Below are 20,077 nucleotides of genomic sequence, written 5' to 3' on the forward strand. Positions count from 1 at the left end.
ACCATCACCCACAGATGCAAAGTCCACATAAGTTCAAGAGGAAGGTTCATAGTAAGATGGACCTATTTGCACATGTGGCCCTCTCTTGTAGCCCAAATTATCATTGTGATACAGCTTGTGACTTTCATTCAGAATAAGACCGCAAAGCCACTGAGATGGTTATTAAACCAAATATTTAGCCAACATGAATAAAGATTACAGAATTAGACTTGAAGGTTACAGTCTAATTGCCAGCAAACTCACTTACTTATTTAGTTTTTACTAAGAAATTTGCTACATCAGGATCACTGCAAGTGTTGAAGAGAAAATTTCTGCTGGGTTTCAAGACAGCTGACCAAAAATCTTTCGTGCAATCATGACAAACAATCCTCAGCGCTGTCTGCTCACAGAATCATTTGCATCAGATTCACAGGACCACCTTTTACTAAAAAATCATCCTGAGAAAGGTTGTGGAAACAATCTCTTCACTCTAGAGCAGACAGCATTTCCTTACAGCACTCCACTAGAGTTCAAATATAAACCCTTGTGCTAACAGCGCTGTTACACAAGAGATGGTAACCAGCTGAAAGAGCATAATCTTGTCAAAACAGCAGGTCAGTTAACATTATCTTTCTGTATTCTGCAGACTCACTGCAAATGTCTGAAACAGACCATTTTCTTGGTTCAGGTATCTCTAAAATGCACCAACCTCCAGTCCCATAAAAACTTTGAATGTTGCCTGTTCAAGGATTGAAGCCCACTTGGGGATCCTGGAATATCGGATATGCAGTATTAAATTATTATACACTCATGATTTCAACTTGCTTCTAGGAAAAAAATGTCTCTCTTTTTCTCCTACCATCTTCCACTGTTAAATTTCATGCTAAAAGCCAACAAGAAAATTAATGACCCAAGTTATTGTTGTGACCAAGTTAAGCATTACTGAAGCAATGGTTGTAATTCAGAGCAAGCGCAAAATGCAACACAGCTTCTTTATCCAAGAAGATACCAAGAGTAACAGAACCATCATCTATATATACATGACAAGTTCAAAGAAGTGACTGATGCTGTGGGCCAAAGGAGATGTCCCTTAAGACTGCTGTCACAAATGCAGATATTTGTATGGCAGAGATGGAAAAAAGAAAGAAAAGGAGATACTCTGTAGGAAAAGCAATACAGCAAGGACAGCAGAAAGTCTGTGAGCGAGTGAGAACAGTTGTTGGGAAAATGCCTAATGACAGAGCATTCTGCACCTGTGGCAGAACAGAGTAGGGAGTGATTCTCAGAGAAGCCTCCCTTCTCCTAGTTGCATTCTAGTTCATCCATGGAATCAAGGTTTGGATAGGGTTTTTTTTAATTATCAGGCCTGGATCTGACTTCATCACCAGACAACCATTAGTTACAAATTACTAAAAATGGCCTGGTTTTAACCTAAGTTTTGACCGCCTGAACTCAAGTGAATCCAGAGCCACAACCTCAATTTTGACCTTGCAGCAGCTCCTTATTCTGCTTTGCCCAAGCATGGTTTTATTCATACACACTACTCTGTGTTCTCAGACGCCTGCACAAAAGTGGAAGAAGCAGCAGCAGACCCACTTTCAGGTGGGCTTTGTTGACTTCTTTCACAGCTGTGGCAAGAATTACTGATGGCAAGCGTGTCAAAAGAATCTAGTGAGCCTGTTCTACAGCCATGAGGCCACAGATACAAGGACAGCTATGCACCACACCAACCAGTGAATCCCATCAATTGCAGGAGTTGTGTTCGAAGGCCCCTTCTCCTTCAATCTTTCACAAGAGCCAGTAATACTCCTTACTGTATTCTGCAGCCCAGCCTACCAGACACTTTACCTTCACACCAGAACAGCACCCAACATGGCCCTCCTTAAGACACATGCATAGGGGAAGCAGGTACCTGTGAAATTCTGTCCAGCAGATAGAAGAGCAGATTTCCTGAAGTCCTTCAGGCTTCTCAGCTAACTGCAGTATGTGCCACGGTTTCTCAAAACTAATCAGCTGTTTCAGAGAAACATGAAACTGATGAGGAGACTGTGACTGTTCATTCACAATATATGCTCCACTACAAATACGTAACGCAGATTGGAACTGACAATTAAGATGACCCACACCCTATATAAGCCTCACAAAAATTGCCTAGTTACTCACTTTTCCAGCTTGGCAAACTAAGCCTCCATACTCACTGTCAAGCTAAAACATTTGTTAAAATAATTCTTGGCTTCCTTCCACTCCAAACAAATTCATCAGGCAGATATTTCAACTCATTTGTGAGTCCAGCAAGCAGAAGTAGGGAGGTAGAAAAGTAGAGGTATACTTTCCTATTTCATACCTTCATTAGCTAGAATGTGATTTTATTTTATTTTTCTTTAACACCTTTTTCTTCCACATAAGGATAGTGGAAGATTTTGGCTATTTTTGAGGTCACTGTCTCCAATTAAGAGTAACGCATGAGCTTTAAACAAATCAGACAACCGTGGAACAATTTTAATCCCTGAATGAACAAATCCCTTGGGGGACCTGGCTGCAGAGAAATCAATGGGCAATTCTATTAAGCCTTAACAGCAAGAAAGGCACAATCTGGCTTCTACAATGAACCTCAAAGCCACAAATCCTGTCATAAGAATTTGTCAGATTCATGTGATCAGTCATCAGTGTACAGAGCCCAATTATACCCAGAATGTCTTCTGCTTACAGCAGCTGTTGGAACAGCATTGTGCTGATCAATCTTTGGGTTAGGGGCTATAATATTATGGGGGAAAATAAGACAGTAATAAGCATTAACAGGGTGAATACACATTCGTTACAGTGAACTCCTACCCTTACCAGCACCCTGCTGCCCACTGACTTGTAGCTCAGAAGTGTTAAGTGTCAGCTGTGCCTGTGAGCATTTGCTCCCACAGCCTTTCACAGCAACACGTAAGTGACCTCTCCTGCCCTACAGAAGTGCTCTCTCTAACTGTGGGATCAAACACAAATCATTCATACTGTGCTACAAAAATACACCACAGGCTGGCACAGAACCATGCTTTAAAAAATATCATCAAAACAGAAGAGCCAATTTCCCCTCCCCCTCAATAAAACTAAACACTCGCCTACTGACATCTCTCAGGGTAAGGATAAAATCACTGTGCTTGGTATGGTTGATACAGACTGGCCTACATCTAGGAGCCTCTACAGTATGCCTCAGGCTACATCTGTTCTTGTAAATGAAATGATCTCAGGTCTGTTCTATAGCACTGGATCCAATGCCTTCAAATCAGACTGCTCAACTCTCACGGTTCTTGAGAGAGGATGACTACATTCACACTGCTTGCTGAAACCCATCATCAGCGTATCTAACAAGGACCACATCCAGAGCTGCTGTAAAAATGTGAAGGAATAGGTGATCAGTCACAACCTGACTGAAGAACACTCCCTGAGCTACTACCCAAAGCTATGATACAGACAGGGCACAGCCAGCCCTCAGTATTTACTCTAAGCATCCACTCTTCAAATACATAGTTCTAGAGAGTCATGTTTTCAGAGCCATTAAATGCTTACAAGCTAGAAGTGGGAGCCATCGCCTCTTGTAATGAAAATCAATCATTAGCTGATAAGGTGTGCAGTGGGCTTCTCAGGTTAGGTGCTTCAATCCTATTGCAGTTGACTGGTACTAGATCCCCGAAGGTGTTAAAAGCCTCTGAGTCAAGAGGGATGCCTTTGTTATCCCTTGTCATCCAAGTACAATGTCTCTTTTTCATTTTGCTGGCTTATGAAAGAAAGAAATATAGAAGTAATACTACAAGCAAATGTTTTTCTTCTTTCTAAATAAAAAATACCACCTGGATATTTCGGCTTTGAGATCTTGCTTCAAGTCTATCTATCTCTGAGCAAATAAATGGAAGTACTGTGGAAGCTGCCAAGTTAAATTTCAACATTGCCTGGTAGTGTGAGACACAAGACAGGCAGAAATAGTTAAGTAGTTTAATTCACGCTGGTTTGGCATCCTGTCAAAGGGGTTTTGCAGAAGTACTTCAGAAGGGGAACCTGAAGTCATTAGAAAGAACAAATAATTTTCACAGTGACACTATTTTTTCCCCAGCATCCTTTCAGTGATGCATGTTATCCAGAACTTTGGAGTCTGCACAATTGATTTTAAACAGTTATCAACTCACTTTAAAAAACCCTTAACTAGTAAAGAATCACAGCACTCTTCATCAGTCAGTTGAGCAGTGATTACTTAAGCTGGCTTTAGAGTCTGTAGCATACTTTCTTTCATCTTTCATCTCACAGAAAGACGTGAAAAAGAGCTAGGCTATAAGATAAGATGTGTGTCTACCACAGCTCCTATTATTTTGAATCAAGTAACTTTTGAGGTAAGTATATATTCAAAGTGAATATTTGAGAGCAGTAAACAGGAGAGTATCTTCTTATAAAGCAGGCTAATGAAGAACAAGAAACCCACAGACCAGACACCGTCTATGACTTCATTTTGGTAATCTGGGGCTGATTTTGGGGGTATAAATCTAGGCAAGCAAGGAAGTCAATCTGTGCCCTGCCAAATGGGTCTGACAGTTCTCGCTGGCTGTGGAAAATACCCATTTCTGCTGGGCAATTTGCCCTCTAGGAGAAAGTAATAGTACACACTGACACAAGATAATATGCCACATTAACTGTTCTCATAAACATTAATTGTAAGTAGGAGGGACAGAATTAATAAATGTTATCCTCCTTACTGTAACAAGGGCCATCTTTTTTCAAAATTAACTGGGAGGTATTCCTGTCTGGAAGCCAAATTTAGAATCCATCTACCTTCAGCACCACAAAGACATCAGCCACCTCACAAAATTCAGAACATTCCACTGAAATACACTAACTTGCCTTTCTTGAAAAGCTCCTTTTCAAAATCCTGTGAGAACAGTGCTGACAAGGACAGCATTTTCTTTTCCATGTTTGGATTATATGCCAGTGTAGCAAAATCCAGTTACCAGGGCTGGCCTGAATGGACTAAGCAAGATACCCAGAAGGAGGATCTCTGCAAGTCAGCATGCTCACTCGCGCTTACAACATTGAGAACACGCAGATCTAAGAGACTGATCAACCTATTATAGCTGTTTGATTAAACAGTGATCAACAAGTTTCTCATGTGCTTTTTTTTGATTCACACTCTTTAGTATATTTGTTCATGACATGCTGCTGAAGGAAGGAAGGACGTATCTCTGTTTAGCTAGACACCAAATCAACTCTATTATGATGCTGCCACCTATAGTCTTTCTGAACCACACTACCCCTGCGCAGCTTTGATTTTCATTTAAATTTATAAAAATTACAATGTTTATTCTTTGATAAAACCTTCAATACCCCCCCCCAAGAGAAACACAGTGTAAATGGTTTGGAGGGACAATCTTTTGTCAGCTTCTGTTGATTTCCAGCCCCAAAGATGTTCCCAGTTTGCCTGCTGTGATGTTCTCTGATGAAGACTGCTGTCAGCAGTTCTGAGAAGAACAGACAACACTGAGGTGAGTGCTTATCAAAGTAGCATGAGTGGTCCTTCCAAACAAAAGAGAGCACACTTGAGCACACTACACAACAAGCCTACAATACAGAAGACAGGGATGCAAACAAATCTAAAGTTGTGAGGAGAAATGGAGAGCTCTCACCAGCTACTCCTACATACGCTTCATTCACACTCCTGTATACTGATTAGTACCACTAAGCAGTGGCATTAATTCTCTTCCTCTCCCAGTGTTTTTCTGTATGATAGGGTTTTTTTTAAGTAATATATCATTAAGTGAAAAAAAAAAGATATTGATGAGACCAGACTTATATGCCTTTTTTCTGCAGAACAGCACAAAAGCAATATAAATTTGGAATCTTTGTTCTGTATCCTTACATGCAGAGACCTAAACCATGTGGATATTTTGCAGCATTCCTAGCTATGAAACTGTCAGCTCGGTGATGATGCATTAAGCACTACACCAACTCAGAAGGCCTGCAGATACAGAAATTAGCAATTCATTCTTCCAGGAGCAGAAGCCAGAAGGTCAGACTGTGTGTCTGTCCCTCCTTATGTCCAATTTGTCCAAGTACCTCTGGAAACTTTTCTATGCACACTTCCATGGCCAGCTGATGTAGTGCAGCCCCTGCTTCTGACCAAACCCCTAATCAATACTTTGCAAAACCCTTAGCAATACTGATTCCAGTATTAAGGAAAGAAAATCGTGACTGTAAGATTTCAGGAGTTACAGAGTTTGATGGCATACGGTTCCCTTTTATCTACACATCTAAATCCTTTACATTCTGTGCTATGTTCATAGAATCATAGAATAGTTAGGGTTGGGAAGGACCTTAAGATCATCAAGTTCCAACCCCCCTGCCATGGGCAGGGACACCTCACACTAAACCATGTCACCCAAGGCTTCATCCAACCTGGCCTTGAACACCACCAGTGGTGGAGCATTCACATGTTGTATTTATAGCTTCCTTCTTCAGTTCTAGAGTATTTTCCATTTTAGAAAGGAAAGAAATTGAATCAAGTTTAGAATCAAATAAACCTCATGATTCTAAAAACCAGGCAGCTGATAGCATCGTATTGGACAATGAGTTGGAAGATGAATCTGTTCATTTGTTATTCAATTTTTCTATAAATAGCAGAGTTGCCAAAGCCGATGTGATAAAAAAGAATAACATGGAGAAAGAGAAACTGGGCAATTTTCCCATCTCATTTATCACTTTTGGACACAACTTGTGCAGCTTGTCACTTCTGCCCCGTACCTTCATATGCTGCAGACAAAAACCCAAAGCATGATGAGATTTTAGCTTTTCAGGGAGGCAATATTAAACAGCACTATTCAAAATAAATTGACCTTAAAAAACCTCAACAAACTCCTATGCTGTCTAAAAAAAAAGCAGAGCTACTGTGTATTTTTATCCGTACAATAAACAAACTGTTTATGGAGACTGCAGCTTAGCAGTGTGAGCAGAAACACTTTTATAACTCCGTGCACTCTCAAGAGCATGTCTCTCTTGTAAACTCAGAGTTGCACATCATAGCTAAAACTGTAAATGTACCCATAAAAGTTGCACTTTGGTATAATCAAGATATTTTCCTTGAAGGATTCTTTTTAAAGCTACTTCTGTCTTAGTTTAGCAACAGACTCCATCAGAAAACCAGCTGGCAGAGAACTCCACTGAGCGTATGTACGTACCAGTTATACACACGTGGGTTTTCCATACTCCCAGGGCTGACTGATGAAGTCTGCTCTGAAACAGTTGGGAGCGTGACCTGAGAATTCTGAGAAACAAAATGTACTGGAAGAAATACCAAAGAAATCTGTGTCCCGTTTTATCTCTTCCTCTTTGGACAGCAATAGACAAGCTAAAAAACTGTTTGCCCTAAGTAAATACTCTTGTGATGACACTTCAGTAGACTCTTTCCAAGGTCATGAAGCACCAGCGGTGACAAACTGTTAAAAAATCCCTGTCTCTCTTATACCTGTTTTGATGCATATTTCTCCAAGTCACTGATTTAATTTTCCCCCGGAAATATGTCTAAATTTGTCAGAATTTAAGGTGCCACCAATTGCACACAGCAAAACTTGCTCCCAAGGTACTTTTCAAACATGCTCTGCAAAAGGAGATACACCATCTGCTGTTTAAAGGGCTTTAAGACAGTTTTGTGTTAGTTAAATTCCTGCAGCTACAGGATAAGTTACTACTGCCAAGAGGGATTTTGTTGGCTCCAGCTGAGGCTATCCCGTGTACACACTCCAGGAGTAATGGGACTTGCAAGTGCTATGAACACAGTAAACTGTCACCCCTGAAATCAAGGCAATGACTACGTAAGCCTCAGCTTCATTAGAAACATCGCTGCTGATTGTTTTTGCAGAAACATCTTCTAATACATTTATGCTACACTCCAAGACTGCTGTCTGTATTATCCCAGGTGCCAACAGACCCAATTGCTTCTTTCTGAACTGCCAAGATTTTTAGTTTCACGCTGTTATAACTCATCAAACAGATGCAGGCATTTTACACTCAGAATTCTATAACACATAATGTTCACACTTTATACACACCATAAATCAAAGTACTCTAGAATTACTCTACTGCTTGCACTGTCCACTGCTATATTTAAGTTTAAAACCTTCAATTTTAAATGTATTTAAGAGGGGCAAAAGATCCCCTTACCTCTTACACTGCACTCGGTTTTAGCCACATCTACCTGCAAAATGTTAACCATAGAATGGGTTGGAAGCAACCTTAAAGCTTATCCAGTTCCAACCCCGCTGTCACAGGCAGAGACACCTTCCACTAGACCAGGTTGCTCAAATCCCAGTCCAACCTGGCCTTGAACTTGATACTGAATTAGAAAGATCTTTCCATTAATGACTATATGAGAAGACACCTTTACTGAGCACATCTTAGCTTACCCCATCTCAGCTTAGCCCTCTTCACGTGGGGCAATAGAGTGAGAGAGGCTGCAGTAATACACTGACAAGGCACTGTGGGAGGAGTTGGGCCAGTATCAAGCAACTCAAAAACACAAATTGAGAGGACCCAGCCTTATGAAACCCAAAGCTGAAGGATGGACAAACATAACCTTGGGGGAGTTCTGTTGCCTTTATGATGAGTAGCAATACACAGAAATTCTTTGGTACAGATAAAGCCATTTTCCTTAAGGGGCAATTTTGTCCATGAACAGATATTTCTCTGTAGCAAAATGGGTAACTAAATGGTCTCCTTCCCTGATCTTTTTCCATAGCCTCTATTTTCTCTTTACTACTATAGAACCATAAATCTCTCAGTAAGAGAAGACTGTATATTTAATACCTTGGACACATTACATTTTAATGCTTTATGATTGTATTTCCATCTCTCCTGTGATAATTAACTCTCTTTCAGAGTATCCAAAGCTGGGAAATGAAATAGCTTTTTCTGTAAGAGTGTGTTATGATCCTGGCATGTGCAGCCTTCATCCACTGTCTTCCAACAAAGATTTCCATGTTCAAATGGATGTTCTTTACTATTCTGGACTGATAAAAACCAGACACATTCATTTCATCAGCACTTCCAGGCATCTGAAAACAAAGATGAATGAACTGTTCATTGCTGGATATAAACTATATTTAATGAGCCAAGTTAAGAGGCAAGAACTCAGAGGGCGAGAGAAGTGATGCACTCCAGCTGTGCAGGGCACTGGACAGGAGATGTGCAACACTAGTAAAAACAGACAGTAGAAGACACCTTCACTTTCTCCACAGCAAGTGGCCTGCAGGGTCCCTGCTCACCTGTGGTTTGGTTACAGTGCCCCAGTGAGAGACTGTCTGTGCTGGCAACACATGTGAAACCCAAAAGTGGAACAGCCAGATGCAACAGCAATAGCCATTTATTAAATCCTCACACAAACACAGGGACAACTTGTCTCTGTGTCATTAAACATCGATATCTCACTTTAGTGCTGCTGAATCTGAAATGTAGCTTTGTTAATGCAATAAATATTTGCTTTTGTAATTTCCATAATTTAAGCATATTTTCAGTTCCTTGGTAACAGTTCAGTGCTAATCCTTGTTAAAACAGAGCTCACCCTTTCCTCCTCTTTGGTACTCTTCCATCCTAACTATAAATACTGAAACTGCAAGCCAGGTAAGTTACAGCTGTTAATGTCCTGCATGAAGGGATAGCAGAGGATGTCAGTACCGCTACAGGCAGCATATGAGCAGGGCCTTTTTCTCTGGAGAGCTCAGCGGGAGGCAGAAGGCACTCACATACCTGTGTGCTAGAAGAAACGCTACCACAGCCACTGCTGCACAGGTTACTTTTATTTTCCAAGAGAACCCTTGAAAGCATACTTGATGCTAAAGAAAACATTTTTAATTAAAAACACAGAAGTAGTAAAATCACAAGGTCATTGTGAAAGGAAAGAAACAAGAGCTTCTACTGTCTACAAACTCTGATGTTTGTACATGGACAAATTAATTACCTATCACTACAACCACGGAAAGCTCCTGCTTCACCACTGGATTAAGCTAAACGCACCTGCTCCCCTTCCTTTAATGATAAGCCAACTCCTACCATGAAACTGCCTTCTTTCAATGATTAAAGAGCTACAAGGCAAGTACCAGTAATAACACTACATTTTTTCCTTCTGTAATCTAATCTTTGCCCTGTAGAAACTGCTGATGAGAGCTCACTTCTACTCAAAATTTACATAAAAACAATCCATATCACACTGCATGGAAAAGAACTGGTGCCCCAGTGTTTATTGGCACAGTGATACAAGGAATGAGAAATTACTCCGAGCCTTGTGTCAGTATCAAACAGGCTTTGATGCATGCGGTTACCATTTTTGGAAGCTAATGATATGTGAGTGATAAAGCAAGTGAATTTTTTAATGATGACAAGTACAGGAGAATATACAGCATGGAGAAGAGAACATGATGTTCAACTGAAGAAAGATTTATGGGAGCTAATTATGGTATGTTAGATTTATAATGGAAGAACAGGAGGCTAGGAAAAGCTTCTGGAAGATCTTGCGTGTGTCAGCTTGGAATAACAATTTACTTTTGGGCAAAGGGTGCAATGAACACTCCACTGCACGCTTCTAGACGATATTTCTATTGCTTTGGTATTTATATGCAAATAAAGCCTCAAGACATGCATCATTTCATACAAACTAAATACATTTAAACTAGCTACAGAAAAGATAGGTTTTTAACTAGCATGAAAATATGCAAATAATTAGTGCTTATACTGGTATTAAATATATGGGTTTTTTCAGTTAATTGTACAGCAAAATTGACAGGATGATGTTTGCACCAGTAGAATTTCATTGCACTCTTATGAATTCTTGAAGAGATTCATGTACAGTGACCCCAGATCTATCAGTGGTGGTTAAAATTCAATACACTAAATATACTATTGACAGCAGTCTGTCAATAGATGCTAATATAATAATGAGAAAAATTGACTCCTGATATTTCAAGTCTCAGGTCCAACAGTATATTAAAGAGAGAAAGAAGTCACAACATTTAAGGACAATTTCAGGCCATGGGATCAGTCAGCATTTTGTGAGACATTTGAGGAATGGGAGAAGCCACATCCTTTTTGGGGCAGGAAAACATGCTGGAAAGCCACAATCAGCCTTCCTAAGGGGCATCGAGCTGGTGGGAAACATCAAGCCTGATCAGCTCAATCTTACTCACACCTTTGATAAACCTCAAAACAGCAGTCGCAGAGGAACCTGAGATAACACGGTACATGGTGCTCGTGCTTTCCCACTACTGTGTGTCACTGCTACGTTCCCACTACTAGTGTGGCCAGTACGTTAGAATCATAGAATCAACTAGATTGGAAAAGACCTTTATGATCACTGACTCCAAGTTTTAACCATGTCACTGAGGGCCTCATCTACACAGGTTTTGAACGCTTCCAGGGACAGTGATTCCACCACTTCCCTTGGCAGCCTTTTCCAATACCTGATCACCATTTCAGAGAAGAAATTGTTCCTAACATCCAGTCTAAACCTCCCCTGGCACAGTTGAGATTGGTACCTCTTGTCCTATCACTTGTTAATTGGAAGAAGAGATCAGCCACCTCCATTTCTCCATCCTCCTTGGATAGCGAGAAGGTCACCCCTGAGCCTCCATTTCTCCAGACTAAACATCCCCAGTTCCCTCAGCAGTTCCTCATAAGGCTTGCTCTCCAGACCCTTCCCCAGCTTCGCTGGCCTTCTTTGGACCCGCTCCAGAGAAGGAGAAGCACCTCCTCAATGTCTTGTAGTGAGGTGCCCAGAACTGAATACAATATTCAAGATGCAGCCTCACCAGTGCTGAGTACAGGGCTGGCCACCCTATTTCTGGCACAGACCAGGATGCTGTTGGCCTTCTTGGCTGCCTGGGCACACGCTGGCTCATAGAATCATAGAATAGTTAGGGTTGGAAAGGACCTTAAGATCATCAAGTTCTAACACCTCTGCCATGGGCAGGGACGCCTCGCTCTAAACCATATCACCCAAGGCCTCGTCCAACCTGGCCTTGGACGCTGCCAGGGATGGAGCATTCACAGCTTCCCTGGGCAACCTATTCCAGTGCCTCACCACCCTAACAGGAAAGAATTTCCTCCTTATATCCAATCTAAACTTCTCCTGTTTAAGTTTTAACCCATTACCCCTTGTCCTATCACTACAGTCCCTAATGAAGAGTCCATCCCCGGCATCCTTATAGGCACCATCAGCTCCATCAACCAGCACCCTCAGGTCCTTTTCCATCGAGCAGCTTTCCAGCCGCTCTTCCCCCAGCGTTGCATGAGGTTGTTGCAGCACACGTGCAGGACCCTGCACTTTGCCTTGTTGAGCCTCATACAATTGGCTGCTTGTTTTTAACTGCTGAATAAAACTACCTGGTTTTATCCATATGAAGTGTCTCCCTTCACTGTACCCAGGAGAACACAGGGGAAACCAAGCTCCGTCCCGCCGGCCGGCCTCCCTGCCCCCGACGGCAGTGCCCCGCCGACAGCGGCTCCACGTCACCCCGCAGCTCGGCCGGAGGCAGCGGGCGGCCGGCCCTGAGGGAAGGGGGCTGCCGGCGGCCGGGGTGAGGCGGGGTTGCAGCGGAGACCGCCCCAGGAGGGCTGAAAGGAGACCCCGCCAGGGCGCAGCATGCGGCTCTGCCTTCTCACGCCCGCACGGCCAGGCCGCGCAGCGCCCATCTTCGGGCACCTGCCGCCGATTCCCGGCGGGTTTCCTCTCCTCCAGCCGTGCGTAGCCGGAGTAACACGGGAAGCGGCCTCGCACCACTCCGCGGAGGCTCACCGTCGCGCTGCCGGCCGCGGGGCTCCGCACCGCCTTCACTCACCTGGGGACGAGGCGGCAGTCCTCACCCGGCCGCGGTGCAGCCCGAGGCACCGGCAGCTCGCAGGCGGCAGTAGAGCAATGCCCGCGGCTGGCAGCGCGGAGGCGACGGGGAGTGAGTCAGGCGACACCGGCCCATCCGACAGCGCCGCGCCAAAGCCCTTGACCTGCAGCCACCTGCCCGCAGCCCTAAGTCACTCCTCCCCGCCTGGCCCGGCAGCCACCTGCGGGGCAGGACCCGCCCGCAGCCGCTGGGCCAAGGGCGGGTGGGGTGCGGCTCTAAGGCGAAGGGCAGGGTAAGTCAGGCCACCGCCTCGGGCAGAACTTGACCGTGGCCGAGTTTCTGTGGTACTGAGGAGAGCAGCCCAGCAACTGTACAGGGGCGATTCTAACTCCAGAATAAAGCAGTCTTGGGTTGTTTGTTTTTTTTTCCCTTTGCCTACCCTCAGTGGTTTAAGGTAGCAACTGGCCATCTGAGGGTTTTCTTTCTCAGGTTAAAGAGTTCCGTAGCTGGTGGGGTAGCTGCAGCATGTAGCTAGTCAGTAGGTACGTCTGCTGAGAGCAGACCTGACCCTAATTAAAAATCAGTGAGGACTCTTACAGTGGTATCAGTGAAAGGCTGCATGTGAAGTTGCTTGCATCTGTGAACAGCAGCGCGTTTGGGTATTCAAGTAGTGCATCTGAAGCGTAGTTTCCATGCAAGAGGCAATATAGGAAAGCTGGAGGAACTGTCTGGACGAGCTGACAAAAATAACGTCAACAGAGTGGTTTCCTACTTTGGTGTCCATCTGGTTCAATAAATTTCTCTCAGACTTCTGAGGCCTACATTTTTGCCTCTGAAGAGTCTCTCCAGTGTACCAGCGAGTCTGAAGACTGCAGTTTTGCATAGAAAATACAGGTATTGCCCGAAAGAAAAAGGAACACCACGCTACGTTGCTTTGCAGTCCAAGGTAAAAGTGCTAGAATGAAACATGCTGTGGAGCTTGCTTGTTTCTTAGGGCAGTGGTGAGGGGAGCAGAAATGAAAATGGGAACATGGTGCACACTCAATCTGAAAATGAGAAATCGTTTCCACATTATTTAAGCACCAGCCACTCTGGGTCAAAGAAACAGATCAATTATAGGTTTTATTGCTGTTAAGTAGCATTGTTTTACAAAATGCACATGCTATTATGGCAACAGTCATTTTATAACATATTGCCATGTGCAGGAGGAAAGACATACCCTTGTGTAAAGCAAACCTGAGAAGCACATTGTTCACCTGCTAGGTTGCACTGCAGCTCTGACAACAAAGACGTTTTCTGCTTTGTGTACTCTTACATAATTGCTTGGGTGTTGGCTGCATTCAAGATAAAAAAATTGTTTGTTCTTCTCCCACCTCGGGAAATAAAAGCATTGAAAACACAATGCAGTGATAAGCACAAGCTGGGAAACTTAAAACTAAGTTTGGACTTTTGCAGCTGATGAAATAAATTATTAAACTGTTTCATGGACTTTAATAAAAGTCAAATGGCTGGCAGCCTAGAGAAAAATTGAATTGCAATCTGTTAGGGAGCCAGGACAAAAAAATTCTATTGAATGGAAACATCATTACAGGCCGTGTCTTATAATGCTTTAATGACAAGAAAGCCTTTTTTCCCCAAACTTTATTAATAAAAAAATCTGATTCTTGTCAAGAAAGAGGGATATATGTTTTGACATGGTCAATTCAAGCCAAGTCAAATGTAAATTTTATTCATCTTATCAAGCTATTTTTATTCTGTGCAGAAAGTGTCAAAAAAACCCAAAACAAGACAACAACCTGAAAATCTGTGAAATCTCTTTCCACGTGTTCAGGTAATACCACAAAGCTATGCATGACCTGTTCATCTTCGTCTCGCATACTCCCTCTGCTGGAAATTAATATGAAGTTTCAGTGGATCAGAGGAAAGATCATTAAGAATGCAAGATACATTAAAAAAACCCTCTTGCTTCCTTTATTAAAAGATCACACTTTTTTAAAGACACACCAATCTGTATCAGTAAAAAAACTTACATTCCTTGCTGCAAGGCTATTCATACTGAAATCACCAAGATGTGGAAGGAGAAGCTAATGCAAATTATCTAGTTAAATATTCTATATATACTAACTTTATATGCATTCTGTTTTATCATCTAAGATCTACTAGTATCAAATTCAGATTAAATAAATGCGCAAAAGCAAGCAAGCAAGAGGGCTACTAAAGTGCATCTGATGCCAATAGCCATGGGGCATCCTCATGTGCCATAGCCTACACTGATACCAATGGGATTAGTTGCTCTCAGAAGAGAGGAGGGGAACAGAATAAAAACCTCAGCTGTAGTGCTACTAAAGAGTACCCCACACCACGAGTGCTTTTCCTGCTCAAAGGCTGAACCCACTTAGTTTTACCACTGACAGCAGAATCTTAACTCCGATGACATGTTGCTAAAGTTCAAGCTTTAATAGTGACTGAAAGGCAAAATATCTGATTTTCTTTGACTGGAAACAGTAAGATAAATCACATAGATACAAATGCTGCTGAAAGGTTGTTTGCATGGATTTTACAAAAAGCAGTGAAATACTTCAACACAGCAATGCACAACAAATTCTTCCTCCTTGCTGGGACTGTACTGATGATGGAAATACTGTTCTGTACACAAATGTAGCAGCTTATGTTTCTTCCAGTGCGGAGAAGAGACCACGAAGGGAGGACATCAGAGGCACTGAATTCTTTCTTCTAAAAAAACCTTTAAACTTGTTATGCTCAAGTAAAATACTTTCTAGTGATTAATGGTGCCAATTTTCAATGCCATGGAGAAGCAAAGTCAGTTGGAAACAAGTCCAAAAACAGTGGCTAGAAATTAGGAAAATATTGCTGCAGAAGAGCATGAATACTTTTAAAAGTATGATAGGATTCTTTGTTATGCAAAATGGATAATTTTAGATCATCACAGAGTAGCCAAGAAAAAATTTAACATGCTCTTACTTGATATAAAACCACAAGTTGCATTTTCAGGTTTGCCTATGTAAAAATATTGTGGTAAAAGACAATTCTAAAACATGTATAAAAATCAAGTATTGCGTTGTTCACAGTTGCAAGTATCACAAATGTAAACAAATGATAAATAGGTTTCTGGTGTATGTTTCTTTCTGACCAAAATGCTGTAATAAAGCAACAACAAGAAAATCACCCTAGCACAAGTAACCCAAATTATGAGGAAAGAGATACTATCACAACACATTTGGTATATTTGGGTATATTCAAATGTCGGAGGCTGCCACTACAGTAATACTGCTCTATGAATATACTCACTTGACTGTTTTTCTTAACCATATGTATTTACATAACAATTCATTGCTGTCAGAAGTCACTTGAAATCTACATGACACCACTACAGAAAAAAGTTCCTTTGGCCCCATCCATAACCTGATGATTGCTTTGCAATTTGCCTGCAGGAGAACAAAGTTCTTATTTCCGTAACATTTTCTAGGGAAAGGCTAACCCTAGTAATAAAGGCTATTACTTTATTGGAGTACTCTACAAAAAGCAAGTTTATTACAACTTGGTATTTATAATCTCATTTGCCCTTAATCCTTTCTATTTAAGAGAAGAATTTTAAAGTACAAATTGATGAAGAATCCTGCACTTTTATTTCATAGGGGAGCACTTTGTTACTGACTTCTTTATGGTCTTATATGGAAAAGCCATCGTTGTTGCAACTAAAGAATTACGTCTTAGGACATGGGCCTCTGCAGTCTATATCCACACCCAGAAAAAACTCAGTCTGATCTATTTTATGATTATCTAATATATTCTCATTTTCTAAATGACAGGATATTAGTTTTACAGACTAAGGTCACGCCTCAAGCTTTTTTGTGATCACCTTCTAAAAGAAAAAATCAATATGGCAATATGATTGCAAAACAACAAACCACTTTTTCATCTTCTGGAATGATGAGATGATCATCTCTCATCTGGTAAAAGTGTACAATATTCCTTTTAATAACTGCATAATGTGGAAATGTTTAATATCATGTCTGATCCTACAGTCTTTACTTGCAAGTAGTCCCATTAACACCGGTGATTGCCAGAATGACCTCTGTGGCTGTCTGCCAAATAAAGAATGAAGGATTCTAACCTACAAATTAAAATCAAGTCACCTGTGCTGAAAAAAATTGTTGCTCTTACAGAAGATGATTCTCAAATTTATAGTACAGGTATATATTTATATACATTATATTTTTTACATTATTAATCAAAATACTTTTACAGGCTTTTTAAAGCTACCTGCTCCTAAAAAGCAGCATAAAATCATATTAACAGCTTTTAAAAGGCAGTTAGGGGCATTCATCTGGGTTATGCTGTCTTCAATCATTATTCAAATATGTTAATGTTTAGCAGTCAGGTTATCACAAACCAAATTCATCTGAAGGAGCATAGGTGCAAGATACACGTTTTAACCATTACTGTGACCAACATGCTTTTGCTTTTAAAAAATAAACTGGAGACCTTTTATAAAATTCTTTTATGAAGATAACAAGAAGGACGAATCTATTAAAAAATATTGAATAATTTAAATTATTTAAACAGGAATTATTTCTCTGTTTCCAAATACTGAAGCATAGATTTCCCAGATGATTTATAGGAGAGAATTTTACATTTTCTTTTGCATTTAAAATGTGAGAACATAGAACACAGACAAATGTTATGAGATAACAAAGGGTGGGAATTTGTGGGCAAGTTTAAGTGCTAGTAACTATCACCAAACAGTACTCACTCACATTAAAGAACTCTAAGTAGAAACTTTGTGCAGTTTGAATAAAATCTTAGAAGTTGAACACACCTCCAGTACAAAAAAAATACATGTCTTCATACATGGGTATTTAAACACTGGTATCTGCTGGCATTGCTGTCTTATTTATCCAATTTAATAAGTCAGTCATGTTTGAAGAGAGGAAAAAAATCCTCAAACTCTTCCTATCTTGAGATGACACAGCATTCTCTGAAGCACAATACTCACATAGTTCAGCACAATTACACCCAAAGCATAACACCTGAATATAGACACTTTTCCCCCAGTAAAGTTTCATGTTGTTATTTTCTTTCCCCTTTTTTCAGTTATATCAATAACCTTTTAAAATTATGCACACTTTTAAAATAAAAGCACACTGTCAGTAAAGTCGATGGAAGTTGTGGGGCTTTTCTCTTTCTGTTTACTAAGATGGGCCACCCCACATGGTAGTAATACAAGAGCTGGGAGAGTGGTGGGAGAGGAAGCCATCTGAGCTGTTTTCGATGAACAACATTAAGAGTGATGCAAGCATTTGTGAATGAGAGTTAATGAAATTTAGCATTCAGCAGGGAAGAAAGATTAATTAAATGAGCATTCAACTTTAACTCTCCAGATGGTGTGCAGAGTCTTCACAAGCCATTGTGAATATAACATTATAAGTCCTTGAAACAAGAATTCCTACAAAGGAAAAGAAATCTAATTTGTTTCATGTCCAGTGAATACAGAAATACATTCTGATGTTTCCATGTGAAAAATTTTAAGGTTTTGATTCTGAAAGCAATTTGAGCAAGCTTCCCAGTCTCTTCAAAGTCAATCCAGATCATTTGAAAGAATAGATTTTATTGTACAAAAGCTCTATAATGCTATTTGAAGTGAAAGGCAAGCTTTGGACTCCTGTCACTTGAGGAAATCAGACAGAAAAGGTCTTTCCCACTAGATCTGCAAGACAAACTACAAGGCACATCCTGTTCACTTTACTGAAACAGTGAGGCTGGTGCAATAAAGACAAAGAAGAATAAGAAAAAGTTACTGTCCAATTTACTTCTGATATCACATTCTCAATAAAATAAAAATGTGACTGTCCACCTTATCTCCCTTCACAGCATGTTTGCTAAAACTGCACCAAACACTGGAGAGGAGGAGGGGTATTAGTGGTGATTCCAGCACTGCTGTCTCATGTACTTCATGTACTGCAGAGTCAGATGTTAGCTGTGGAAGAAGCCTCTCTACCAATGAGTAGTTTTTTCTACAGTGTCTTTTTCAATCACTGGTAACTTGTCTTCAAGCAATTGAAAAATTGAATTATACTTCCTGGAGTTCTATTTCTAATATTATTCTGCTTTAAATTCAACAGGAGCTTGCACCTAGATCATATTTCATCAATTCCCCATATCTATTTAGAAAGTCTTAATTCTGTGGTTTTGCTGATGATTACACACAAATATTTGCATTGATGTTCCTGCTTTTACTCTCAGGCGATACTTTACCTTATTTTTTCTTTTTTTCTGGTCTCAGTGAATTTTCTGAATCTTTCTAGAGTTAGCAGGGAGGGAAATTATTTCATCATTCATAAATATTTCAGACACTTCTGCTAGTCTGCCATATTCTTGATACAGACTCTTAAGTTCTTGACATAAAATTTATCAAGAACTTTAGTATTCTGGACATTAGAGTACTCACCCAGACATAGGTAAGTCAAATGTAAGTCACTTATACAAAGCAGACAGATCCAGATTTAGATCTCTGCTTTATCTGAGGCGAACGTTATCAAACACATTATATTATACAACACTGTATTACTACACCACACAAACCTGATTCTTTCCAGTTAAGCTTTTAAAACACAGCATAGACTGTCAAAGTTTCAGGTTTTATTACACAGTTGTTTGGGGTATTTTTACATTAAAACAATCCTAAACCATTTAGTATAAGTAACTCTGGAACAACTGTAGTCTTTCCCCCTAAGCAAAAAATGTATAACAAAGCTGAATGAGGAAAAAAGTAATGAATTATATTAGTACCTTGAGCATTAAAAAATGGAAAATAATTAGGCAGGAAAAAAATTGAGTTTATTTGCACTCAAAAGCTACATTGATTTGAGAAGGATTTAGCTTAAACCAGCTAAAGATTTTAAGCAAACAAAGTATTTGTATCTGGCTCACATATTTCATTCCTTACTTAAAACTGTTCACTAGGAATGTGCAAAAGCAGATGATGTCACATAAGGCCAGCCATGAGGAAAACTCAAACAACAAAAACCCCGAGACACAATCCTATTGGAGGAATGAAGACTCCATATACTATCAAGGCCTGGCAATAGCTACAAAATCACTGTCTTGCACAGCTGTGTTCTCCTCCTAAGGACACCAGAAACAGCTCACTGGCTGAGGAAACTTGTCTCATATTCACGGTATCACAGTATTCTAGAGATTGGAAGGGACCTCAAAAGATCATCTAGTCC

At 40.7% G+C, this 20,077-nt stretch overlaps 2 protein-coding genes across 6 annotated transcripts in view; both read right to left on the reverse strand.

The window, feature by feature from the left end:
- Positions 1 to 13,008, reverse strand: part of CRACDL (CRACD like) — a 66,231-nt gene extending 53,223 nt beyond the window's left edge. For 2 of the 4 annotated variants that reach the window (XM_061377851.1, XM_061377852.1), the window contains exon 1: positions 12,828 to 13,008. The gene's annotated coding sequence lies outside the window, so the exon portion shown is untranslated. Of the gene's footprint in view, positions 1 to 9,627; positions 9,755 to 12,691; positions 12,713 to 12,827 lie in introns of those variants that run through there. The other 2 variants (XM_061377854.1, XM_061377853.1) reach the window with 2 other exon arrangements.
- Positions 13,009 to 18,144: 5,136 nt separating this feature from the next.
- The window catches only part of TSGA10 (testis specific 10), a 37,661-nt gene continuing 35,728 nt past the window's right edge, over positions 18,145 to 20,077 (reverse strand). For both annotated transcript variants that reach the window (XM_061377926.1, XM_061377924.1), the window contains exon 18: positions 18,145 to 18,294. In XM_061377926.1, coding sequence (XP_061233910.1) covers positions 18,270 to 18,294 — 25 coding nt within the window. In that variant the 3' untranslated portion in view covers positions 18,145 to 18,269. The remainder of the gene's footprint in view (positions 18,295 to 20,077) is intronic.

Source organism: Neopsephotus bourkii, unplaced genomic scaffold, assembly GCF_033783945.1.
Source record: "Neopsephotus bourkii isolate Nb327-2 ecotype Australia unplaced genomic scaffold, CSIRO-AGI_Nbou_v1 NB_1760, whole genome shotgun sequence".
Classification (NCBI taxonomy): domain Eukaryota; kingdom Metazoa; phylum Chordata; class Aves; order Psittaciformes; family Psittacidae; genus Neopsephotus; species Neopsephotus bourkii.